The sequence below is a fragment of the Hesperophylax consimilis genome, chromosome 22 (genome assembly GCF_061612785.1).
Source record: "Hesperophylax consimilis isolate HC1 chromosome 22, BYU_Hcon_1.0, whole genome shotgun sequence".
Classification (NCBI taxonomy): Eukaryota; Metazoa; Arthropoda; class Insecta; order Trichoptera; family Limnephilidae; genus Hesperophylax; species Hesperophylax consimilis.
In genome coordinates, this window is record NC_142857.1 from 752,662 (window position 1) to 780,634 (window position 27,973).

At 32.7% G+C, this 27,973-nt stretch overlaps 2 protein-coding genes across 2 annotated transcripts in view; one reads left to right on the forward strand and one right to left on the reverse strand.

Annotated features, from left to right (window-relative positions):
- Flo2 (flotillin-2) overlaps positions 1-27,973 on the forward strand; it is a 710,730-nt gene that overhangs the window by 78,678 nt on the left and 604,079 nt on the right. The window lies entirely within an intron of this gene.
- LOC149412582 (glucose dehydrogenase [FAD, quinone]) lies at positions 503-22,500 on the reverse strand. Its single transcript, XM_089645620.1, has 2 exons — positions 21,967-22,500; positions 503-3,745 (listed from the first exon to the last, which is right to left on the reverse strand). Exon 2 carries the CDS (start codon positions 3,722-3,724, stop codon positions 1,841-1,843), a length of 1,884 nt encoding a protein of 627 aa, XP_089501746.1. The 5' UTR covers positions 3,725-3,745; positions 21,967-22,500; the 3' UTR covers positions 503-1,840.

The window sequence follows — 27,973 nt, forward strand, 5'->3', positions numbered from 1 at the left end:
AGAGCTTGATCAGATAGGAATACATGGAGATCAATTTCGCTGTGTGAAATCGTATTTATATAACAGAACACAAATAGTGGATATAAATCACCCCCATTTTGGTGTACCACAGGGGTCAAATCTTGGCCCCCTGCTTTTTCTAATATTAATAAATGACCTTGGTTCAATATTAAACTGTGATTATTCTTTTTTTGTCGATGATCTTAAAAATTTTCGTAAAATTAAGTCTGTTTCCGATCATCAGCTGCTTCAAAATAACCTCGTCACTCTTGTACACTGTTGTACTGTCAATGATATGATTCTAACTTAAATGTTGAAAATTTTAACTTCACTCAAAATAGAATTATAAAGGATTTTCCCTACCGAATTAATAATTCTATTCTTAAACAAGTGTCTTCCATAAGAAATATGGGAATCACTCTTGATTCTAAATTTATATTTGATGTACACATAAATGACATTAAATGCGAATCACTTAAAATAATGGGATTTATTTACAGAATATATAATCCTTTGAAAGTCCCTCAATTTATTTTATCTTTTTTATTTTAACCTTTTAAGCCTTAATTAGAAGTAAAATTGAATATGGAAACACCATTCTTCATTTACGTATTTACAGGAATCCACATTACTGTACATATGAAAACATTGTAGAATCGGTTAAAAAAAGACTATTATCTTTCAAATGTCTTCTACATAACCATCTTACATCCTACGACGTACGTCATGAATACTTCAAGATGAATACACTTAAAATTGGAAGGCGACTGACTGATCTACTAGTTTACATTAAGTAATTCACGGCCATCTTGATACTGCATTACTAATATTGAAATAAATGTTCCCAATTCCCATTGTTAAAGACGCCTTAGCATGTTTTATATGAATACAACAAAAATTAATATCGCCTATTTTAGCCCTCTGACCCAAATGTCTCTACTGTATAATAAGATGTGAGTGTGCTGAAGTAGAAATTTTCGTCGATAATTTATATGGATTCAGTAAAATTGTTCCGCTATTGCTAAAAAAATGTTGTACTGATTATGTTATGTATTACTTGCGTCTCTATTTGTGTCTCTTCTGTCTCTTAGTTTTCTGTACTATTTGTCTTTTATGCAATTTTATAATGTTGTACTTTTATTTTTATATTTCAATCTTTATTTAAATATATGAAAATTAATGTATCCTATGTCTGAGTACATTTTTGTAATTGTTGTACCTATTTGTATATTAACTGGGTTTTTGTAACTGAATTGTTCCCACCTAAGTGAGATCGTCTGTGAAAACCCAGTGTTCAATCCAACCGACATATCATTTAAAATAATATAATTATGCATTCATCGTACACTTTATTTAAATTATCTTAATAAAACGGTAATTATTTTTGCTAGTACATGTTTATAGGATTTTCTTACAAAATAAAATGTCTTATATTATTTACTGAGCAATTATTCGGTACATTTACAATTATTTAAATATATATATTTAATCTTTCTGAAGTTTATATATCCCGTCATACGATCAAGGCGATATCTACCCGTATTAGCAATTTCCCAATAAATTATAATTTCAATATATTTGCACATGTAATGTATCATTTTTGCGACTTAAATTAAACATCAATATTATTTTTAAACGTGAAAAGCATCAAATAAAGTGATCACAACATTAGTTTTCATTCACTGCTATATTCTAATTGCATAATGTTTTGCCCAATTTCACAGTGTATCACAATTTCGTAGATTTTTTAAATTGTTTGGGTTTTATCACTCGATCTACAAACTGAAATCTGCCGCCAATACTAAGCAGAATATCACTGTGTTTAGGTTTGTGTTTTGAATTACGCAAATCTTCGCACTCTTATTCCCCAGTCTTCCTTGATCAAATCAGCTGCTTTCTCCGCTATCATGTACACCGGAGAATTGGTATGTCCCGACGTGATCTCCGGCATAATGCTGGCGTCCGCAACTCTCAACCCTTGTACCCCATAAACCCTCAGTCTCGGGTCCACCACCGCATCCGGGTCGTTAGATGGACCCATCTTGCATGTCCCGGTGGGATGGTATATGGTGAAGGTGAAGTGTTGTGCTTGACAAGCCCAGTATGCGTCTGTGCCGAAACCGAGATGTACACAATTCGGTATTGGATTAGTATAAAGCGCGCCCCCTAACCTCTTCAGAGAAGGTTGCTCCGCTATCTTTACTGCCGCTTTCATCCCGGCCACCATGCTCTGCAGATCTTCCTCGTAAGCGTAGTAGTTAGGATAGATCAACGGATACGCTAATGGATCCTTGCTCTTTAGCATTATTCTTCCTCTTGATTTCGGTCGCATCAACATAGGCAACACCATGAACGATTGCGCATTACCCAACCTCCCGAAAGTCTTATCGAATATGTCATCTGCGATTCCAAAGTTTCTTCTTAACAGTGGGTCACTGTTTATAGATCCGCCTACAAACAGTAATTCCATATTTGCCCAGCCGTCCTTCGCCTGTGGATTTTTGAGATCTATAAATGTGACCGCTTCGCATCCTCCCGGGACGGAGAGCGGACCACTTCGCTGGGACATCCAGTCCAAAATATATTTTGGATTTTCAAGTATAAACGCAGTTGTTAATGAAGTGTTCTGTCTGTTAACTGTAAACATTAACCCCCCGGCAGCGACGTGATCCATTAAATTGTAACCCACCTTTAAATCTCTTACGACGGGAATGTTAAATTCTTGCAGATGGTCTCTTGGACCGATTCCCGAAACCATCAAGAGCTGTGGAGAGTTAACCGACCCACCTGATACGATTACTTCTTTCCTTACGTATATTTTAAATCTCTTGCCTCGCTTTCTTAACTCTACTCCTTTGACGACATTTTGGTTATTGATTATCAGTTTAGTAACCATGCTTTCTTTGGCGACATGTAGATTTGGTCTATTTCTAATGGGCAGCAAGTAAGCTCTGTTAGAACTGTGTCTGCTCCCATTGCTGAGTGATAGCTGAAGGAACGATGTTCCGGTTTGTGTTTCGCCGTTATGATCTCCGTACCTGTGTCCGGCTTCTTGAGCCGATTTGACCCAAGCCTCCGCTATATTAGTTCTGAACGGCGAGTAGTTTATATCCAAGGGTCCCCCGATATTGTGGTGCTCCGAGCCTTGAAATTCGTTAATTTGGTAGTTTTCTATCTTCTTGAAATAAGGGAGAACGTTTTTCCATCCCCATCCAGGATTGCCCAGTCTCTCCCAGAGATCAAAGTCTCTGCGGTTTCCTCTCGTGTAAATCATGTAGTTGAGGACGCTGGATCCGCCCATCACCTTTCCTCGGGGCCAGTTGCACTGCTTGTTGTTGTGGCCGAGGCAAACCCTATTGGATGGGACTGTCTTGTATTTCCAATTGGCTTTCGTGAACTGCAGATAGTTGGCCAGCACCGGAATATCCATTACGAAGTTTTCGTGCCCTCCGGCTTCTATCAGGAGCACTTTCCACTCGGGCACTTCAGTTAGTCTGTTGGCTAAAGTACACCCAGCTGTCCCAGCTCCCACTATTATGAAGTCATACTCCTTGAGCAGTCTGGTTTCGTCTGCCGGTTCTGTGTCGATCTGCCTCTGCCCGTCTCCCAGGAACTGTAGTAGTGGTCCCAATATTCCTTGTGCATCACATCTTGGTGCTAGTATTGTCAAAAACAGAAGTGACGCAACTAAAGTCCGGAACTGCATACTTTTGTGGCTGGACATGGTTGTACATCGGTGACCCTCCTGAAAAGATAGATATTATATTATTAGTAATGTATTGTAATTGAATTAAAATTTCATATTTATTTGTTTCAGGTATGCTTTTTAATGGTTTGGTTGTACCGCCGCCATACAAGTTGGCGGATACAGGTGAGTAATTTATATAATTTTAGATTTCGAACTTTTGTAAAAAGCTGTTATAGATATTTACTAAAGATAGATACTTGGCAGTATAAATACCTTGCTAATGTAAAATACACTGTTGTATGTTATAATTATAATAACCTTAGAACAATGTAATTATTGCAACTGGGGGCAGAAATTACCTTCGAACATTGATAATCATGATTGCACATGGTAATAGATTAATTTTAAAAATAGTATAATTATAGGGGTCTTTAAGGTTCAGACGTGATTCTTTGTTCAAGAAAATATTATATTATAATCGTTAAAGCTCGCTTAATATACTTCCTTGTATAATTTATAAGTACAATATTTTAATGTTGGTTACTGGTTGATTACAACTCTCCAGTTCCCAGTAACTAGTAAGTTGTGTTAAAATACCTATAATATTCCAAAAGGTAACTCAATTATTCTAAAAGGTTTAATAAAACACAGATAAGGCCATCTTCTTAATCCTTCAGGCCTCTGGCATATTGAGCGTTATATTTTTAAGGAATACTATCAGAAAGTCGGAAAAGTTGTGTATATTTCCTCGCTTCTCAATAAATGAGAAATTTATGAACCTATCCGAAAACTAATAACTTTTTTTTGAAATACGGTCAAATGCGCTTTCAAATTTTTCTATTCGAAATTGACAAATACATTTTTAATCTTAAATTTTGGAAATAAAACATGGCTCACCTTACATTTTTTTTTCTAAACACTGACCTAAAATTACTGATAACGAAAAACACATGTTTCGACACAACCTTCCTCTGTCTTCTTCGGGATATATATTATGCAAGTAAATCTGCAATACGTAATTTGTAAACAAAAGATGTGCTAGAAATATATATTCCTAGTAAAAAAATCATGTAAAAACGTGAAGTTCTACTATTGCAAAAAATGGATTAGAAAAAAATTAACTTAAAGAAGGTGAAACCGGTCTGGTCAGTAATAAAATAGTGGTAAAAAGATATAAACGGCGTCTTAATCCATAGAAAGTCACATTTAAATGGAATTCCACCACGAAATATAGGTTTTAAAATGACGAATAAAGGTGAAAATGCTTATTATCTATAACTATTTTTACAGTTTCATTCTCGATACTAGTATCACTACCGTTTATTTGGATAATGTCTTCACTCCACTCCACATTGACAACTAAATAACGACTTTGGTATTTCTTTATTAATTAATTTCGGTGTCGACGACGACGTGTTGCATACAGCGCGAATGTTCACTCGACTGACAAATATACGCACTATGTAATCGAACGATTAGTTGAACAAATTCTGTGGACGTTGATTTTCACCCTTACGGCAATTTCACAAAAGTCAGTATCACGGTAACTACCGATGCATTGAGGCATTCGATGATAACGACGTGTTCGAATGAGTGTTTTTAGATTGTATTTTTAGTTCAATTTACTTAACTATCTATATGCTTGTATACTGCCTGGAATCTTTTATTTGAGTATGTTGATGATACATTTTGTTGATCGAGTTATAATTCTAATAATCGGTCGATGTTTCCGCTGACGACTAGCAATACGAAGCAATATGACTAGCAATATCGCGGGTTCAAATCCCGGCCTGCGCAAGTAAATTTTATTGGATATTTTTTTTATTATTTCACCATTTATTAATTTAAAATTAATAATATATAGTATACTTGCGGCAAGTTTCATAGTGGAATATACTCTCAGTATCGCGCTAGTGTAAGACAACCATTCAGAATTGAAACGTTAATTGAAATGGATTTAGCCCTGTTTGATGACCAGATCTAAATAGTTAGGTACTCCCCCACCTTCCTCACAACATACTCCAATTGGGGATGCCGTAGTCTCACTGGTTCCAGACGGATGGGAGCAGTTGTACTTGTAGGAGTGAAAGAATATGGGCTGTTCCATCATATACCGTTTATACCTACTCTCTTGTAGTATTCTTGTAGGAGTGAAAGAATATGGGCTGTTCCATCATATACCGTTTATACCTACTCTTGTAGTATTCTTGTAGGAGTGAAAGAATATGGGCTGTTCCATCATCTACCGTTTATACCTACTGGATATATGACGATATTTTCCTACGTGATGATTTTATAATCTATAATAGAAGTACCATACTTGAGTTATGAGTTTATCGGGTTTTACGCGTATTATCATGTTTTCGTGTCTTTCTGACAACATTGCTCGTAACATCTCTGGGTACTGCATTTTGTGCATTTCCATTTACCACGAACTTATCACGGATACAAATTCTGTGACGGGAAGGTAAGATCCTCGGCTCTGATTCGAATGTTGAGGAACTTAAAACTAAAATAAAATTGAAAATAAAATTAGAATTGAGGCAGAAAAATAAACAAAAAAACTTTAAATGAACATTATTGAATTGAATCGCTTGTCTAAATTTAAACGGAATTGATAAACGTCGCAACGCACCCATTATCTTTGAGAAATTGCGGGGTAAGAGGGGACTGGTGTTCAAAACTAGTTCGGAAAGCTTTTTTGAAACTTCCGATACTATCGGTGTGCACTATTTAAAATTATTTACCTGTACTAAGGTTCTCGTACCTACCTACTTATTTTAGACTAACTTTTTTTTCCTCTCTCTAATATCCTGGAAATTGTTGAAACTTAAAAAAAATATTTAAAAACTTAAGACGACATTTTCTCCCTAAACACGACTTATTCTCAATTAGGGAGGTATTAATTAACAGCATGGAACATAATATACTATATTATATTACCCTTGTCATTTGAAAAAACATAATGTTCCAACAAATTACGTCATTGGACGGTTGGTATATATGCGAGACTTTATTAATTTGTAATTTTCTTAAATGTTAACTAACCCTCTGTCTGCTATACACTTACTGATGTTCTTACTTATTTCTATCAATGTGTATCATTTGTTATCACTCTGTCAATAAAAAATAAATTCATACCATCTTCGGTGGCTACAAACGGGGTTCAATTTCCACCACTTGCAAAATTTTATAATAATTTGTTGTATTTTAATTTTACGAATGTGTCGTAATCGTAGTCACTGTCACGTTCAGGGATCATGTCCCGCTATAATGAGCACCTCTGTTTACAGAGTGGGCAATATGTCGATTTATAATTTCATTTCCATAATAACGCGAATACTCAAATCAATGAATTGGGCACAGCACTTAGTGGGTAGGCCCGCATTCATAATGATACCAAACAGTTTCAAAATAAGGATAATAGTAGATTTAATGCAGGCAAGACGATTCTGATCACAAAGTAAAGAATACCCGCAGAGAAGCAATTATACTTTTATGGAATGCGCCAGGATGAAATGGACGAAAGGTTGAAAAGCCTTATATTACAATTAAAGCCTTGAATTGTTATACCTATGACATTTTATTTTACTTTTGTTCTTCTATATATAAATAAAAATGTTAATTATTTTTAATGATAAATTAATGTTTAAATGTAGATATAAATATAGGTTACAAATGTAGATATAATATGTCTCGACGCCATCTAGTGGGAAATTTAGCACTAACAAAGCCTTTCCTACAAAAATAAAGTTGGTTGTTTACAGGTGAAAAAATATTATATGCCGTAATTGTTGATTGAGGTGCTGGTAAATATTTTTTATTAATTATTTGACATTTTGGAAATAAGCCTACATAGCTCAGTGGTTCAGAGTACCTGACTGGACATCAGAAGGTACGGGTTCGTCTAATCTAATTGTTGCTTATAATTATTTGTTTAAAATGTAAATTGTATTTGTTCAAAATCTTAAATACGCTTGTGCTTTTATATACCTATATTATACAGATGTCAGGTGAATATTGTTTTTTTTTTAATAACGCTATCTGTTGGACGTAAAATTAACACGCGCTATTGTTTCTCTATCTGCACAGACAGATTGAGCCACAGCAACGTGAGCCGGGGTACAGCTAGTTATTGAATATAAATGTAAAATCTTTGGTTTTTGTTCTCACCATTACATAACAATGAAGTTTTACTTAATTTAAAATAAAATCAATTAATCTGTTTGTCCCAAACCTTTAAATACTCTCGAACGGTGCGCTGTGGCGTCGTTAAATTTGCCCGGAATTTCCAGGTCAACACATCTTTTATTGTTTTCAGCTGTCAACGCTTTCTACATAAAATAATATCGGTGTTTTCAGCAGGGTCTTTGTGAATGTTTCAATTGAACATAGTATACTGAAGTTGATTATTTTTTTTAATTCATTTTAAATCAATCCATCATATTTAGTTATTAACAATTACAATATGTTATTTATTGTATCTGCATCATCTCTATTGTAGATTAGTGCTTTTAATAAAATCAATCATAACTTATCTTATCAGGTGACAAAAATCTACTACTGTACAGACTTAATTAACTTTGATCGATTGTGCCTTAATTAAGTGGATATTACTGTGATAATATGGCGCTTTGCACTTTACTGTCGTAATCTAACTCTATTATAGCCGTAAACTTTTAGTTACATCAATATCGACTATAGTTTGGTAAAACCCTTCAAGCCACCAAATGCAAACTTTCCAGGAGAAAACAAAAAAGTGTTTTTTTTCAAATTCTTAAAACTAATTTAAAATCTTGAAGTGGTTATTTGTTTTTCAAATTTTTGATGTAAAATATTGCAATTATATTTATAAAAATGAGATATTTAAGGGTTAAGTAATTACATCTACGGTTCATCGAAATAACCTAAGAAAGGTATGATAAAATTAAATGCTCATAAATTTAGTCTTTAGTATTAAAAATGCCTTCATCGGCAAAAATTACTTCTCCAAGTTGTACCTATTCTTTGTGAAACCACTGAAAAGTTACATTCCCAAAAATGTGGCTTGAAAGGTTTTATCAAAACAAGTCGATATTTAATCTACAAAACATTGTGTCGGTCTGATTAGGTTGATTAAATTAACAACACGTTGAGTCATTTTAAAAGAGTACTTTAATATTGCTTTGTTAGAATCGATCCCTTCAATAGATTATCTAATTAATGTTCCTAAATATATCATTTATATGTAGGTTAAGTTCACAGGTAAAGCTATTAGTTAATTCTGATTAGTTAACTGTCCACCATTGAACGAATTATTTAAATTTCAATGTTACAAATTAACTGGTGATTGATCAATTATTATAATGAATCAATAGGCAGTTAGTGATAATATTCACAGTGATATATTATTGCATATCATCAAATAAAATGCATTGGGTGCTTTATGAGCCACTGTGGTCGTGCCGATTGACTCTTTGACTATATATGTTGATTCATACAATGATACCCAACAGCCCTTCGAATCTTTTAAATTTTACAATTTGGCATTGGGCCCGATGCGAAATCCCCAATGAACCGCAATACATTATCACCAAAGCCAGATTCCACAACCGGCTGCCCTTCGGGCCACGAGAAACCCCGAGAACTTTCAACAAAATGTGGGATTGATTCCAAAAATTGCAGTCAGCAAAGTTTCGGCAGATGTTGTAAATTTTATTTATGTTGTCGTAGCGGACTTCGAAGGTTATCAATATTAATGATCGTTTAAATATCAAAGAATACTTGTCGTTTTAAGGTCCATTTATTTAAGATGGTGTTGCACCACGTTTTGAAATTAAATAATTGTAATAATTTCCACTCCTTCATTAATCCTTCTGTCGATTTGGGTTTGCCTTCCCCCCTTCATCTCTAACCTCTATTCTAATGTAAGTTTATATTTAACTTTGATATACAAATCATCACAAAGTGAAAAATTACCTCTAGGAAAAATATTTAGAAAAAATAATTTGTAATTTTTTGTATTTATTGGTTGTCATCGTTGCAAAAATACTCGTTAAATAAAAGCTAATAAAAAAATTAAAATTGTTGCAATTAACATAAGCAAAATAATAATAATTGAAACAGAACAGAAGAATAATAAAATACACTTTAAATTAATCAACAGTAACCTTCAAAATGAAAATGCATGGGAGAAAACTGAACCTATTCGATCGACAGACGTTCTGAAAATTGATTTATTATTTATTGTTTTCGAGAATGTATGTAATTGTGGAATATGACTTATAAATGGTTTAGTTAAATTATTCCACACCGGTCCACGGTTTTGCTGTTTTACACGAGATCAACACGTGTCATTAGCAGCACGGATTAATCTCGTAGAAGGACATCAGGATATTACATTTATGCCAATAGTTCCCTACGCAAATTAGATCCTTCCGCAAGTTAGTAACATCATTGCCATGTTTTGCCACGCCTATTCAACTATCTACTTCATAAATAACGACGCACAATATTTTAAGCGACCATGTCGGAATTTAATCTTGCATTGTGCCGCCCTTGAGGTGTTTTTTTTATCGCAAAATGGCGCTATGAACTTGAGCCAATTATTAGTATTATTAATTCTCCAATGCTGAAAAATGGTTAAGTGTTTCCTCTATGGTTCTTGATGTGTTCGTAATTAGATAATATGCATCATGTGAGACGCTGCTTTGAGTGGGCCTCTGCCGAACCAATTACCTGCGCACGTTGACGTTTCAAGTTCAAACCGAGTTATGATCCTAAGAATTAGATATGTTCGTAATTAGATAATATGCATCATGTGTGTTTCCTCGATGGTTCTTGATGTGTTCGTAATTAGATAATATGCATCATGTGTGACGCTGCTTTGAGTGGGCCTCTGCCGAACCAATTACCTGCGCACGTTGACGTTTCAAGTTCAAACCGAGTTATGATCCTAAGAATTAGATATGTTCGTAATTAGATAATATGCATCATGTGTGTTTCCTCGATGGTTCTTGATGTGTTCGTAATTAGATAATATGCATCATGTGTGACGCTGCTTTGAGTGGGCCTCTGCCGAACCAATTACCTGCGCACGTTGACGTTTCAAGTTCAAACCGAGTTATGATCCTAAGAATTAGATATGTTCGTTCATAAAACTATTGACAATTATTTTTTGTCAGATTTTTCCTCATCCCGCCGAAAGTTTCTTATGTTATATTTGAGTTATGTTCCGATTAAAAATAAAAATACCATATTAAATATTAACATATTACACATTTGTGTGATTCTTGAAAGAAGTATTTGACTAATTCTGTTTTAAAATAATTTATGTGACGTAATTTCATTAATTTGAGATAACCAAGGCTCTACTAATATCTCATTACATAGTATTATATGCCTCCTGTTCTACCGCAAAACCTCTACCTGTCGATACAAGATACAAGATTATCGTTTACTAATTATAATGTTATCTTGTTACTGACGTATATTATTGTAATATAAGTATAGACTAAACACATTGTTTACCTTCAATTGGAATCACGACTTGTTTGCGACATCATTCACAATGCATTGGGTTTTTAATAATATCATTTGCATAATTGTATCTTCATATTATTTAATTTCTTGATCTCCGCCCATCATCAAAGTTTAAAAAAACATTCATTCCTGATTGTGCCATTTTTCGTTTGAAGGACTAGTGAGGTGAGGTTTGCCACATTCGGCGATGCATTTTATCGAACCATATTTGCTTGTAATTTGCTTGTATAAATTGTATTCTTTTAAAGTCTACCATAACAGATATCAATCAAAAATCCCCAGTTCCCAACAATATAATAATAATAGCAATAGACACCTGCCTAACAACTGGAATTAGGTGAAAACCATTCAAGTACGGTATTCCCAAAATGAATAGCAAATCAATCTATAAAACCGAGGTAATTATGCCTACTGGTAATGTAATAACCAAATGATTGCAAATTCAGCTGTGACACATCACAGCAACGTATCCATATAATTGTAATGGAATCATTGAACCCCCAGCCCAACCCCCAAATGTTGTGTGTGTAAACTAAAGTTTAAGGAATAATTGTACCAGTCTAAAGATAGTCTGGCTTTAATAAGCTGAAACCGCTAAGGGTAAAAAATAAAATAAATGGGAACAAATTTTAAATTCCACCACGAATTATCAGTATCAAAAAAACATATACATGAAACGAAATGTCTCATGTAATCCATTAGCTAAAATCGTTGGTCCATCTATATATTATTCTGTTTTTAGTGAGTCTATTTTTTTAGCTGCTTAGAAAACACACAAATTGTGTATATTCCAGATGTCCTGAAAACCGAAACTTAACTCCATACTTTCAAAACACACATAACTCTATGGATCCTTACATCTGCATTTCAGTCATAACTCTATGGATCCTTACATCTGCATTTCAGTCATAACTCTATGGATCCTTACATCTGCATTTCAGTCATAACTTTATGGATCTTTACATCTGCATTTCAGTCATAACTCTATGGATCCTTACATCTGCATTTCAGTCTTAACTCCCACATTCTACACTTTAAACCCCTGATCTCCCTTCACACATCTCTAAAATTCCTCAAATTTCTTAAATGACATTAAATATTATACTTATAAATGTTTAGTTAATTATTAACTTATTATCTGTCACATAAAATACGAACTAAATCGGAATTGTAAAGTTCACCCGCCATAACACGGGGCATCCCTACATCCCCAAATACCAATTTTTCTATTATTTTTAATAATTTCAAGCGGAAGCTGTTGTTCACTATTTTTTCAGTACTTATATGCCTGCAATGGACCACCGCGCCGTCAGTTCATCCCTGCTTTAAAACATCAATGCTTGACTTCTTTGCCCTCAAATGTGAACGAGTTTTTCTATAATAATATGAAATCACTTTTTTTAAAGTTGAGAGGTTATTTTATTTATTCGATGTATTTTTTGTCTCAAACTGCAAACATGTTGTTGTGGACTCTCAATCTTTATGCAGAGTTTTGTAAGTTTTGCAAAGATTGTTCTTTTTTATAAGTTTGTGATGTACGAGTAATCAAATATTTTGGACTCTGTATTCTACAATTTTAAACACTGCTATAAAAATATGCTGATTACTCAAACTTACATTTGACGCTTGTATGAGAATTATATAAATTACGAAGATTTCATTTTTTGTGAACATAATAATGATGGTTTCAAGATTTTCACATAAGAACACATTTTCTAGCCCTAGTGTATTAGGATGTAATGGCTTGTTTTTCTCAAATTTCATATTTGTTTGAATACTGGAACCATAAAGTGTGTTGGTATTAAACAGTTTGTAAACCTGGTTATTAAGGATACTAACCAATGTTTGTTCTTATCAATGCCAGGAATGGTTTGAATGGTAGAAGTCGGGGACGCCCGAGGAATACTTATCTCTGCACTGGAATGAGATAAGGAGTCGAATTAAAGACGATGTAATGTAGTTTTTTAACAGTAACATTAGTGAATGGTGAAAATAGCCGGAGAAGCGAAGCGAAACATTGCGGGGTCCACTAGTGATAATATTATTCATTTTTCAAAAATACAGTTTATTAAAAAAAGTTCTGCTATGTAATTATTTTTCGCTTTCTGAAGGCATTATCAAACTCTGAATAATAATATTATTGAAAGATAAACTTAAAATTAAAATGGCGTTCTACCGATTAAATAATAGACTTTTTCCGTTGTACATTAAATAAACTCCTTTCCATATTTTTCGTCTGAGAAGATTGCTCTAGTTCGGTGAGTATTGGGTCACGCACGGAACCTAACTTTTTAGATAATTATTATAATATAACAAAACAATTTCCAATTAAATGTTTTTAAGTTGAAACTTATTTTTTTTTAAGACTTATTATTTTTTTCTAAACGATAAAATAATTATGTTACCTGCTACTAATCCCAATATGACCCTTCTCCACTTGATTTAATGTCACGTCTGAAGTTGTAATCAATGATAGTAAACTTCAGAATAGGAATCATTACATCACTATGCAAAATCAATTGTTGTAAAGTATAGGTCTATCTCTGTATGTTTAGCATATTATATTATAAGCTCCGACAGATAACTTGCCAATCTGTTTTTTTTCATGATCAATCTTGATTGACGGTTTGCTATTTTGTCGACCACCTTCATGAATTTTTTGCCAGATAAATTGATCATCATTAGGCTATTTTTTAATGGATTCTTTTTTGTCGTATTGGTCTAGTTATGGTTGATTGATTTGTGTTAAATTATTCACATTTACATTGCAAAAACCTTTGACGGCAAAGCTACACTAAGTGTGTAGTCAGTTAGAGGCGGCCTTGACCGTCAAATTGACTAGTTTTGATCGATTTATTGGCCGACCGCGAGCGGGTCAAACCGTTGTCAAGCGCGAGTGTTTGTGGTTTCCGGTTGTGGGGCATGAAGTGCTTTTCAAACGACCGGTTTTGTTTCAGAATATTTCATGAGCTGAGGAGAAAAGCGCATCGAAAATTTATGGCTGTTATTATTGATTTATTTTTATGCATTATTCCATTTTTCACTTTGACCTCCAGTTTTCAGATTAGTCCAGTTTGACCTCCTACGCTCTGAGGCCGATCTACCGAATCTGAACCCCGCGCGCACTATTACAAGCGTGATAAGCGTGGAACACATTTCGACGAGATATTAGTCTGCGCTAGTATGATAATGATGGTAGTTGTTTTCCACGATGTATCACTGATCAAATTTTGGCATTTGTGGTAGGTACCTACATATGGTAGTGACATATCGAGTGGGAGCAAATTGATAAGGCAAAATAAGAATGAGCTTGCAATTGAATTCCGGTTGCATATTGCAGAGTGAACCTACTATCGCGTCGGATCATGTCGGTTTTAGGTTTATATTGCGGAGTGAACCTACTGTCGCGTCGGATCTTGTCGGTTTTCGGTTTATATTGCGGAGTGAACCTACTGTCGCGTCGGATCATGTCGGTTTTAGGTTTATATTGCGGAGTGAACCTACTGTCGCGTCGGATCATGTCGGTTTTAGGTTTATATTGCGGAGTGAACCTACTGTCGCGTCGGATCTTGTCGGTTTTAGGTTTATATTGCGGAGTGAACCTACTGTCGCGTCGTATCTTGTCGGTTATTGATTTCAACGGTTGTCGGCAACCTTTATTACCTACCTCTATCAAAATGTGCGAATGGATCGAAGCTAGAAACTGTGACTGTATTATAATTATAGATGTGGCCAGGTTAGGTTAGTTGAAGAGAAAAACCGTAAATATCACGCCACAAAACTCTTAAAAATTAAGAAAATCTTATTTGTTTTTCGTTTATAATAATAATTTTATACCTGAATATTTATTTCCAATAATTATTATTACATTTCCAATAATATTATTATTAATTCCTGTAAAATACGAATTAGTGGTGTGCATATGACTTATTAAAATTCCACTCTCTCGAATGTGTCGTCTGTACAAGGTAGGCGACAAATTACGCTATACGCGTCACAGGAAAACACAAAAAACAAACTCTCGCATATTTTAAAAATCAAATTAGCAGTCATGGAGATCGTTATGTTTTGATATGCATGGTTGTTATTTATTTTATTGATTATTATAATTTTATATCATATATATTCTCTTTATGTTTTATTTTTCTTATCTCTTATTGTTAGCATCTCTACGTAGTGAAAAACAAATCGTAAACTGTGCATTCTGTGATCATTTTTATGTGGATTATTAACATGTACGCTCTTACCAATGCTAATCTTATAACTTGTTAATACTTTGTATATGTTAAAAAAAACAATACATACATAAATCAAATGAAATCCCACCATGAATTATTAACGGTTTCAAAATTTGAAAAAAAAAACTTCAATCATCAAACGTTCTAATTTCGGTTGTTTGCCTGTCTGTTTGAGTGAATATAACTCTGGTTCTCGGATTTTCTTTGAATTTGTAATTTTCAAAATTGGAACTGATGTTTGAAGATTTCAGACAAGCGATAAAGAATACCTATATTATAATAATGAATAATATCACAGAAAATTATTTTAATTAACTGATTTGTCGGGAATTCGGACTATTCCGTGATTTTTAACGGATCTACGCTAGTATATCATAGTAATCATCATATTTTGTTATCATTGCCAATGAGTCTAGAAGTTTAAAATCACCGCAAATTAGCGAGCTTACTGTTCTTCGGGATTGCTGTCACATTCGAAACCGAATTGTGCTTTTAATTTAATTACTTTTTTTTTTTTAACTTCCGATTTAGTTGTCCGGGTTAAATCTTCCCCAAATACAAAACAATATACAAAACAATACAAGAACAACACGTCAATTCACCAGAGATCAAATGGGAAAATAATTCACCGACTCCAGATATTTTCATATCAGAGGGTTCGGCTCGGTAGAACTTGTTTTATTTTATTTTATTTTATTTTATTTATTTTATTATAAGTATTATTATTATTATTCAATTTCGCCACTGTTCGCCGTAGGGGTGGGCAGATAGATCTATTTTTTTGGTAGAATGTTATTCTGTGAGGTGCGAAACGTTTGTATGTTTTGATTATTTCTACTTCGGACATAAAAAAGTTTTTTTAAAGAGAAATTTGGAATTATAAATCATATTTTTTTTAAATATTGAAGACAATATTAGTGATTCTTAAACGCAAATCTGAAACAGAAAAATCAGAAAAGGAAACGGTCACATCTGGGACACGAACCCAGGACCCTTGTCTTTCCGGGACAATGCTCTACCAACTGCGCTAATGGGACCCTATCCTCATCGGTCACTTTTAACTGTATCATACTTCGAATAAGAACTACCAACGTTGTCTTCATTTTTTCACCGCACATTTTTAAACGGTCCCAGATGTGACCGTTTCCTTTTCTGATTTTTCTGTTTCAGATTTGCGTTTAAGAATCACTAATATTGTCTTCAATATTTAAATATTATAATTTGAGGTTTTACTCAATAAGTTATTCCGAAAAATAATAACATATTTTTTTTGCATACAGAGACAGAAGTTGTTTTTATCAGAATTTTTTAACAAAATCACACATAACCGTCTATTCACCAGTTTATTTTTTTCATTGGGATTTAGAGATACCTACAGCTTTTTATTTATGCATAAATTATTTTAAGGAGACCTTTGCTTGTGTAGTGGTATACCTACTGGATAGATACATTTTTTTAAACGCAATAATTATTTTAAGAAATAATATAAATAATTTTAGTTTTAGAAACAAAAACAAAAAAAAACAATAAAACGAATTGAATTGCTATTGAATATATTATTTGGAGTGCTTTATAATAATACAGAAGCATCCTCTTTATAATAATTATTCGTTATATCTTCAGCTTATCCCTTCAATGTAAAATAGTCCGAATCAATTTTTCTGGCAAATAATTCGAGTTTTGCACATTTTACACGCGATTTCATGTTACAAAAATTAAGAAACACAATTTACTAAATTGCATCGAAAACGTCGCGTAATGTAATTTTTTTTTAAATTATGATAATTTTCTGCTAAATACTAAAAAAATTACAAAACATCACTTTTGTTGCAATCCGAAATATGCGCCACTTTTCCCAAAAATTGAAAATACCCGAATTTCGCCGAAAAAAAAGTTTTTTAGGCTGCTAAATATAAAAAAAAATCAGCAGACCACAAACGTAAACCAACTCGATCGGTGAAATTTTGTATGTCGATTCAGACCAATAATTGTAATATTATTCTAATTATTTGTTTTTTTGCTTCCTTGTAAATATTTTGTATACTTATGTCATATGCATTTAATTAATTTATTGCTACTTTATGCAAACTGGGAAACCAAATGTTTGCCGTAAATAAATTAATTCCGCAAATTCCAAGAACTGTGGATAAGACAATACAGCAATAATTGATAATGATTGCAGTTGTCATATATATCATACATAATACTAAACTTGGTCGATTACATGACTACATTAATTATGTACTGTGCCTGTATCGCAAGGAAATCAAGAGAGGAAATTGAGAGGGTTTCGAAAAATACCGACTGACTCCTAAAACTCTCAAATGGTAAAATCCGGTGTCATGAAATTTACACAGTTTTTTTCCCTGTACTTATTGAGTTTTTAATGAAACTCTTTTCAGCTGGCAATATAATTTCGCACGAGATGCATGACGCTTTGAAATTTGCACTTAACTATCAACAAAAAATGTCATATTGTATAAAGGCAAAGGACCCTGACTGTGACTTGTGTATTTTCAGTGACGTGTCTATTATTCATCACAATTGCTGAAATTAACATAAATCTGTGAATTAAATTAATTGTCTATTCAGATTCAGCGCGCGTCTGTCCCGACTTGCTTGGCCCATGACGAATGTTGTGTTGCGACACATTAACAAGGCAATTGCGAGATTCCTTATGGCCGACTCGCTGCGCCGAATGGAAAGCACCTCATTGAACCGCCGTAAACATTGACAACAACTAAGTCGAATTATTCAAAGGGTTCAAAGATGTTCTACGTTAAAAAAATTACAAAAAATAACCCGCGGACTATTTTCAGATGATGTAAAATGTACGGACGGAACGACATGTCATAAATATCTAGGACGGGTTGTTTCGGAGAATTTGAACAAATATTCAAATTTCGAGTTCTGTTAGGACGGGTTGTTTCGGAGAATCTGAACAATTCATCAAATTTCAAAGTTCATTTTCTGGTTCTGTGAAAGACTTAGTCAAGTTCTGTTTTTATATCATTGTAGGCTAGTTGCTTGACAAAACTGAAATAAAAACAGAACTTGAAAAAATCTTTCACAGAACTTGAAAATGAACGTTGAAATTTGATGAATTTTTCAGATTCTCCGAAACAACCCGTCCTTATTATTTCAGTGTTGACAAGCAGCTAGACTATAATGATATTATAACATAACTCGAATGAGACTTTCACAGAACCCGAAAATGAACGTCGAAATTTAAAGAATTCTTCAAATTCTCCGAAACAGCCCGTCTATATTTAATTTAACCCATCTTTGGGTTTTAAAATATATCCCTTAGACTTACATTAGCTATAAGGGTTTGAATTGAGCTGCAAATCAGTGGTTAAAAATCTTATTCATTTCCATCTAAAATTAACTGCCCCACATTCGAATACATACAATTGTATGTAATTCTGAGTTATCAAAGAGCAAATAAATAAAACATTACGATCAATTTATCAAAGAGGTTAACATAATTATTTAAAGACAAGAAACAACAATATTTAAAAAAATAAGTAAATAAAGATGTTTATTAAGGCGAAGCTTAATGCTCTATCACTATTTTGATTAATCTTTATAACGAATTGGTGTACATTATGAATACCAAAAAATATGCTTTAGATAAGTTTAAGGTTTTCCTATCGGTTCGCTTGAGTAGAATACAAATAAATAAAAAATTACTCAATAAAATATATAAATGTAAACGAGTAAAAATATATTTTTTCAATACAAATGTATGAACGCGTAAATGAAACAACTTAAAAAAATACAGTATTATAACTAAGATTATCTGTGACAGTTTCACTTGATTAACTTTTTTGCTTTCTTATAAAATTATTAAAAAACTGTTTTGTGCTTAAAATCGAACGTTTCTAGACTCCGTTTGTAAAGCGATTTTAATGCCTATTACCTATAATATAAGGTAAACCAAGAATATACACATTTTTGGCTTGTAGCTTCCTCCTAATTTATTTTTGAGTAAAAGTAAAAAAAAGATATATTTATCCAAAAAACTATCTAGATTTTATTTAGTTCGAGATGAATCTTGTGATTATACACAAAGATAGCAGCCAGTAAAAAAGTGCGTTGAGAAAATTAAGATAATGTTGGTAGTTCTTATTCGAAGTATAGTACAGTTAAATTTGACCGAAGGAAATAGGATCCCATTAGCTCAGTGAGCAGCGCCCCGGTCAGACGAAGGTTCTTGGTTCAAGTCCTAGATGCGACCGTATCTTTTTCTGGTTTTTCTGTTTCAATTTTTGGTTTACATATCGCTAATATTGTCTTATTGGCTAATACAAGGGGGAGAAATCATATGAATCGGTAAGTTACAACCTCGTTGTGCTCCTGCAGAATTGTGCCGTGCCCTCGAAGGGCCAGCATACATTGCACTCGGTAATAATTGTAGGTTGACGTAAATGCAAATTATATAAGTATAAATGCACCTTCGGGTTCGATCGCATGATGCCAGTAACACCGATCGAATCAATTATTCTCAAGCGCATACAAAAAAGGTGAAGTAGAATGGGGTGAAGAGCTTGATTCTTGACCCAGAATGTTAATAAATACTGGTTTACAAAACTAACAATTAATTAAAATTTTAATGAATTACAAATTAAGGGCATTATGTTCTTAAAAGAATTCATAGTCTGCTCTACAATAGATGACGGTAATTTTATTATTTTATGAAAAAACACTTTGTGCATGTTATGCTTTCAAATATTAGGATTAATTATGTATTTGCTCCCGTACATACTCTATGTGAATATTATTAACTACTTCTGTGCGTAAACAAACACAATTCTTTCAAGAAAGGCATATAATTACAATATTGTATCGGTGATTCAAACAAATATTGTGTAATTCATTCACCTATGAATTCTTTTAAGTCTCTTAATATCTACCGTTTTATTGTGACAACTCTAACACGGCATCACAATTGTATACTTCCGTTATCCATATACAGGATTTGGTAATGATTATAAGGACGCTGTTGACATATTTCATGTATCGATCACTAAATATAAACATGTCTAATTAGAATTTATATCTAACAAACCTAATTCCTTTACTGCTTAGCACTCTGCTTCGACTTATTTTCAATTATTTTTTGTACTATCTATTCTCAATCTACTATTTGTCCATGTGGCATGGTGTATTAGTATTTGGTTTTTGTGATGTTATTTATTTAGATGTTCTTTGTGTGAAATTCAAAATAAATAAATATTATTTCTTTAGTTCCTAACTAGAGAGGCTACTCCGTACAATTCAGAATCTTTGCATTGTTTTAAATGGCTTTATATATGTTTTGTTGCTTAATACTTACTTACATTACATTTTATTTATTTTCGTCCAAAAACTTATCAATTAAGGTAACACAGAGAATTCGAGCGGTTTGTCGTTTGTTTGGATTTGAAAAGTATATTTTTGTATCTCAATTTTGAAAATGTCACTCGCCTACGTAAAAGGAAATTGGGGGGGTTTAATTATTTCCTGTTGCATACTACATATTAAGAATAATTATAAAATGTTTTTATGGTTTTTTAATTCAACGTTGTCAAAGTTAGATTGTGGCGAAAGGACTTTAACCGATGGAAGCGGTTATCGAGATACATTTTTTCGTTAAGCAAAAGGAGCTAAGAAAGAAATCGAAAAAAAAATATTTTTCATGTATTAAGTATTTATACTAACAAAATATCACGAGATGTTATAATTTTAGGAATTGTGAAGCTTCGTTCAGGATTCATGTTTCAAAAACAAATATTGTCAATATTCTGAATAATGAGTAATAACAATAATTGATGATTTGTATAACGTCGTTTTTGTGAAAAATCACAAAAACGACACTATAAAAATAAATAATTATAGTACTTTTGGCCGTGAAAATCTCTCATTATATCCTACATATTTCAAATGATTATTTCATAAAAAAAACATTTTCTGATTGCAGGTATGTATCTATTTTATCACTTGTCCAAATTATAGTTCACACAATCAATTTTGAAAATGACACTTAAATTCAGAGCAAATCCTAGACAACTGAACATAGTATGCTGATAAGAAAATTTGTCGCATTAATTTTCTCAATTATTTAAAATTTTCATATAAGAGAATGGGAAAATCTCTCGATTATAAAATCTTTTATTCTTAAATTCGGGTCTTCAGCGACAAAATGTTTTGCAAAACACCCACCCAAAACGTTGTGGCCCGACCTAAGCATCCACAAAATGTGTACTTGTTTTCGCTGAAGGAGATACGCCTTAACTTAATTCATTCATTTGCATAATGTAACACCAGCGTTCATTTTTATTAGTGATTCTTTTTTTTAATAAATTTTATGTTATTCTTCAAACTTAAAAAAAAAATTAAGCGCTTCTTTTATGTTCCGCAAAAACTTTTATTGTGGCTTATTCCCCTCTGCCTTTGCACACTTTATATTACCATTATATTATTTTAATACATTGCATCAGACATACGATATTTTTCTGCATTATTTGCATTACTCACCTTATTAATAAGAAGATATTATGCAGGACTGTTGTTTCTTCCTCGTCTGGACTAGTCTTTGAAACACCACATTCACTTATTAAACGTAATATATTTGAGAATCTTTAATTACCACGATTACTGTGGTATTTATTTCTGCCGATATAATTCAGTTCATCCCCACTACTGCACTAAAATAATGTCTAATGTAATTATAATGTGTGTATCATTGTCAACGGTATTTAATTATTTTGAAACTAGTTGTAGAGACCTCGGAGTCTTCGCGTCATGTGTCGAAGGTTGATGTATTGATCTGCGTACAAATTACACTTCATTATTGTCATTAAACTGCTTTTACGTAATACTGTAGACGCGTAATTTTCTTAGCTTTCTGTGAAAATCACTGAAAATTTCAACACCTTTTGCTTTTTACTTGATTTTTTTTTTATATTTCGAGGGATTTACACTGTGTGTTGCACTTGATCAAGTTGACTGGCCTGTTATAGCTTTCGAGGGGCACTTGCTTGAAGCTCCGCGGCGCTCGATGCCGTTGGGTGTCTTGTGGAATAGTGGCGCCCAGCGCACCCCGCCACAGTATAAATAGCTTGCGGCGTCCTTGACATTGACTTGATACGGCGTATCTCTTTCACGGAACAAGTGGAAGATCAGCGTGCGGTTGATACACTAGTCTTCGGAGTTTTTCTTTCTCACCGTTGTGTAATTTCTCGCGATGCGTGCGGTGTTTTTATTTACATTTCACTCGTGTTTTTTATTCATGTTTTGTTTTGGTTGGATTTCATTTTAAATATACTTATCGTTATAAAAATATCGATAAAACTCATTTATAATTTTCGTACGACGAGGAAAATGGCACTTCTCTTCTTGTTTTCTTTTACCTCCAGTGGCAGAACAGTAAGCTGTCGTGCTCTCGACCAAGGACGCATCTTGTTAATCGGGCAAATTAATTTTATGGTTTATTTCAAATAGTTAACGTAGTTATGAGTTATTCAAATTATTGTCAGGTTATTTGTAAACCGGAAATGATTGCCTTTCTTTAAAAACGAGAAAATTTAAGGGGAACGGTTGCGCGGCCTTCTCGTGCAAAACTTAAATTCTGATTTTAGGCCAAAATACTTGACCAAACTTATTTTTTTTAATCAAAGGGTGTATCAAAAATCTAGTACAGATATGAGCTACTTTATTTTTTTAATCAAAGGTGTATCAAAAATCTAGTACAGATATGAGCTACTTTATTTTTTTAATCAAAGGGTGTATCAAAAATCTAGTACAGATATGAGCTACTTTATTTTTTAATCAAAGGTGTATCCAAAATCTAGTACAGATATGAGCTACATTATTTTTTAATCAAAGGGTGTATCAAAAATCTAGTACAGATATGAGCTACTTTATTTTTTTAATCAAAGGGTGTATCAAAAATCTAGTACAGATATGAGCTACTTTATTTTTTTAATCAAAGGTGTATCAAAAATCTAGTACAGATATGAGCTACTTTATTTTTTTAATCAAAGGTGTATCAAAAATCTAGTACAGATATGAGCTACTTTATTTTTTTAATCAAAGGTGTATCAAAAATCTAGTACAGATATGAGCTACTTTATTTTTTTAATCAAAGGGTGTATCAAAAATCTAGTACAGATATGTGCTACATTATTTTTTTAATCAAAGGGTGTATCAAAAATCTAGTACAGATATGAGCTACTTTATTTTTTAATCAAAGGTGTATCCAAAATCTAGTACAGATATGAGCTACATTATTTTTTTAATCAAAGGGTGTATCAAAAATCTAGTACAGATATGAGCTACTTTATTTTTTTAATCAAAGGGTGTATCAAAAATCTAGTACAGATATGAGCTACTTTATTTTTTAATCAAAGGTGTATCCAAAATCTAGTACAGATATGAGCTACATTATTTTTTTAATCAAAGGGTGTATCAAAAATCTAGTACAGATATGAGCTACTTTATTTTTTTAATCAAAGGTGTATCAAAAATCTAGTACAGATATGAGCTACTTTATTTTTTTAATCAAAGGGTGTATCAAAAATCTAGTACAGATATGAGCTACTTTATTTTTTAATCAAAGGTGTATCCAAAATCTAGTACAGATATGAGCTACATTATTTTTTAATCAAAGGGTGTATCAAAAATCTAGTACAGATATGAGCTACTTTATTTTTTTAATCAAAGGGTGTATCAAAAATCTAGTACAGATATGAGCTACTTTATTTTTTTAATCAAAGGGTGTATCAAAAATCTAGTACAGATATGAGCTACTTTATTTTTTAATCAAAGGTGTATCCAAAATCTAGTACAGATATGAGCTACATTATTTTTTAATCAAAGGGTGTATCAAAAATCTAGTACAGATATGAGCTACTTTATTTTTTTAATCAAAGGGTGTATCAAAAATCTAGTAAAGATATGAGCTACTTTATTTTTTAATCAAAGGTGTATCCAAAATCTAGTACAGATATGAGCTACATTATTTTTTTAATCAAAGGGTGTATCAAAAATCTAGTACAGATATGAGCTACTTTATTTTTTAATCAAAGGTGTATCCAAAATCTAGTACAGATATGAGATACTTTATTTTTTTAATCAAAGGGTGTATCAAAAATCTAGAACAGATATGAGCTTCATTATTTTTTTTGTGTTTAAAATTATAAAATATGGGCAATTAAAGAAATCGATTTTTCACGATTTTAGGCAATTTTGGCAATTATTTGTGATTTGATGGTAATTACTTTAAAAATAATCTTACATTTTTACTACGCGAATATAATGAAATACATAATAATAAATATGAATTACCAAAAAAAACTATTTTGAAAGGTTTAAATTTCATTTACAAATAACCGATTTACGTTGGAACATACATTTGTCGTATTTAAATTTTGCAGTGGGAGGATTGGATTCATACGTCCGTCACTACTGGAAACATTGACCCCCAGATTACTAGCCACCCCTCTCCTCAGGACCTCCTGTGTGAAGACAACAAAATGGGGATGACTACTCAACACATTGACCCCCAGATTCCTACTCGCCCCTCATACCTTTTCTCCTGAAAAGTCCTGAGGTTTTTTTTCCTCCAGGCCTCCTGTGTGGATATTTAAAAAAAAAATAGGGATGGCGTACCCCCATTGGCCCCAAGGACTTATGTGCGGAATTTTAATTATAAAAAATGACTTATATAATAATCGTCTGTTTGCATGGTTTGACTTATCTACGGAAAAATCACGTTTTTCCTACCGGATCTTTTAGAAATGAATAAAGTTAAAGATGCAACGATGTATTTTTCTTCAAGTGCGTTTTCAAATGTGGTACAGTTGATTTAGTTCCGGTCCTGTGCGGGCGCCATTGGAGCAGTTTACTCCGGGGGCAGACCTTCAAGGCGCCAAGGTGCCAAGGCGCTGATAATACTTAACACGTAACACAGCGCCCTTAAGATTTCTACTGAAAAGAATGACAATAACACTATAATACGGAACAAAGAACGAGGACACTGACTAATATTAATTGAAAAAGTCTTCACAAAACACTGAAATATTATAATAAGGTACATACCAAAAATTAATCTTCCCGAATGATCCCACTTACTAATAATAATTCTAAAAGCATTTTTTTGTTTTTGTGTATCTATTATTCTCATGTATCTCATATGTGCGGTAGGTACTTATCACATTAAAACATGTTTCTTCTCTTATGAATAATTCATCTTGTGAACACTATATCCTTAAGACTCGAGGTTTTCAGCTCGGAGGGTTGGATCAATATTTATTATCAAATTATACGTTTTATCACTTGAGAAAAAACGTTAATGACTGCCGCGACCGGAGTTTGAACTCCATTGACCGTGCCGGTTTTTTGCTATTAGTGGAATTTTAAACTCGTTCTTTTGCACCACTTTATTATTTATTACCCCCGGTGGAATGAAGGGATTCATTACCCCCTGTGGAATTGGAAATTCGTTACTTTGCACCACTTTATTTATTACCCCCTGTCGAATTTGAAATTCGTTCCTTTGCACCACTTTGTTTATTACCCCCTGTGGAATTTTAATCCCGTTCCTTTGTACCACTTTATTTAGGAGGTACCATATTTTAATTAGTTGCCTTGAAAAAAATACTCTTGCATACTTAGTCATTTTATAATATTATTTAATCTAAAATCATAATGTGTAAATAAAATTTGCAAATGATTGAGATGCAACACCAAAAATACATTGAATAAATATAAAAACATCTGAACTAACAAAAAGTGAATTATTTAAAAAAAAAACTTGTTCATATTTTAGGTCAGAGGAAAATAACAAATAATTCTTCTTAATATTAGCATAACTAGAATTGTATTTTAATAAAATTATTAAATTAACGCAATCTATGAACGCATGGATTATAACGAACGTTACCTTTAACCTTAAAGCAGTAATTAATTGACGGGTGCGGCGGTCATAACTATAAATGAAGTCCATTTTAAACCTGCCTTATTTCCTTCTGCTCTCCATCCGTTTATTTGTTTATTATTTGCTATTAAATAATTGTTATTCGGAAGATGCGTACCTTTATTCTTCTTGAAGTTATAAATTTCATGTGCGAATCTACATAGAAGGTGAGCTTTCAGTTTTCAGTAGGTCCAAAAGTAGGTCCAAGAGTGGGTCCAACGTTCGTATAGACAGACTTATCCCTTTACAAAATTGTCGTGACCTTATAATGAATCTTTTTACCACACTGCAGTTCTTGTTTGAATTGAAATTGATTTTCACGGATTTCTGCACACTTTTATTATATTTTGCCTTCCATATATATGGCTTCCACGAGTCTTAAGAACTTCTTTCCTTGTTCAATGATGTTGCATTATACTATTTTTTTCACAGTGAGATTAACCCTTCAGGTTTATAAATATTTTTACCAAAAATTCCGAACGACGACAAGGTGAATTTTCTTCGAATTTAGGAATGCTCCCGAGGTATCTAAAATGTGCTACAAATTACTTACTTTTGAAGTTGTCGTTAAAATAAATACTATTTTAGAAACTAGATAAAATTTTCTTTGAAATATTATATATGAAAAAAAAACATAGATCTTTCTAAATGTTAAATTTTTAATATCAAGCATGAAAATGTTAACAAAAAAACTTACCAGGACATTTTGACTCGGAACGTCCATGATTTAAAAATAATTCCATATTTATAAAACATATTCCTTTGTACAATAAAAAATATAAATAATTTTTGACCTTTCAACTGTCAATGAAAAAAAGCCGAAATTCGTAATCGTGCACTTTGACAATTTAAAAAAAAAATTATTCATCAAATAATGTATGAATATTTGATACAAACTTTCGCTGCAGCAGCTGGGCCAGTTTCCTCGCCACCTGGGATTCTTGCTGCAGAGTCTCCATCTTCTATCTTCGTGTCACCTGTTTCTGTACTTCATGTACTTCATTTTACTTAACTTAAATTCAGTTTATTTTTGTAATATTTATATTTTTGTAATACCTGCATCAACTGTAAAGCGCCCCTGAGGTGATATCTCACAAAAGCGGCGCTATACAAATTGTCCAATAAATAAATAAATAAACTGTGAAGAATAATTATTTATCTTTCTAATGACGAAAATATTACATATCTACGCTTTACAGAAAAAAAAACAAAAATAATTTTATAATGTATTGACGCCCCGGTCAGATCTGTCCTTCAGAGGCTATAATGGATTATGATGTTTGTGGCTAGTTTTTATTTTTTTATTTTTTTATTTTTTTTTATTGTTTTTGTGTTTAATTCGTAGAACTCCATTTAATTTTTTTATAAATTTAATTTAGATTAAATTTGATAATATTATTATTAAGTTCTGCAAGTGTTTTAGTTTTTTATTATTGTGACAGCTGTTTCGGCTTACAAGGCCATTTTCAAACTGTGGTTAGTCCACATTGAGACGACGTTTTTATACTATTTCAAATTTAAATTTTGAAGGTGCATACATTGATTTATTACTGGTTACACCGATGA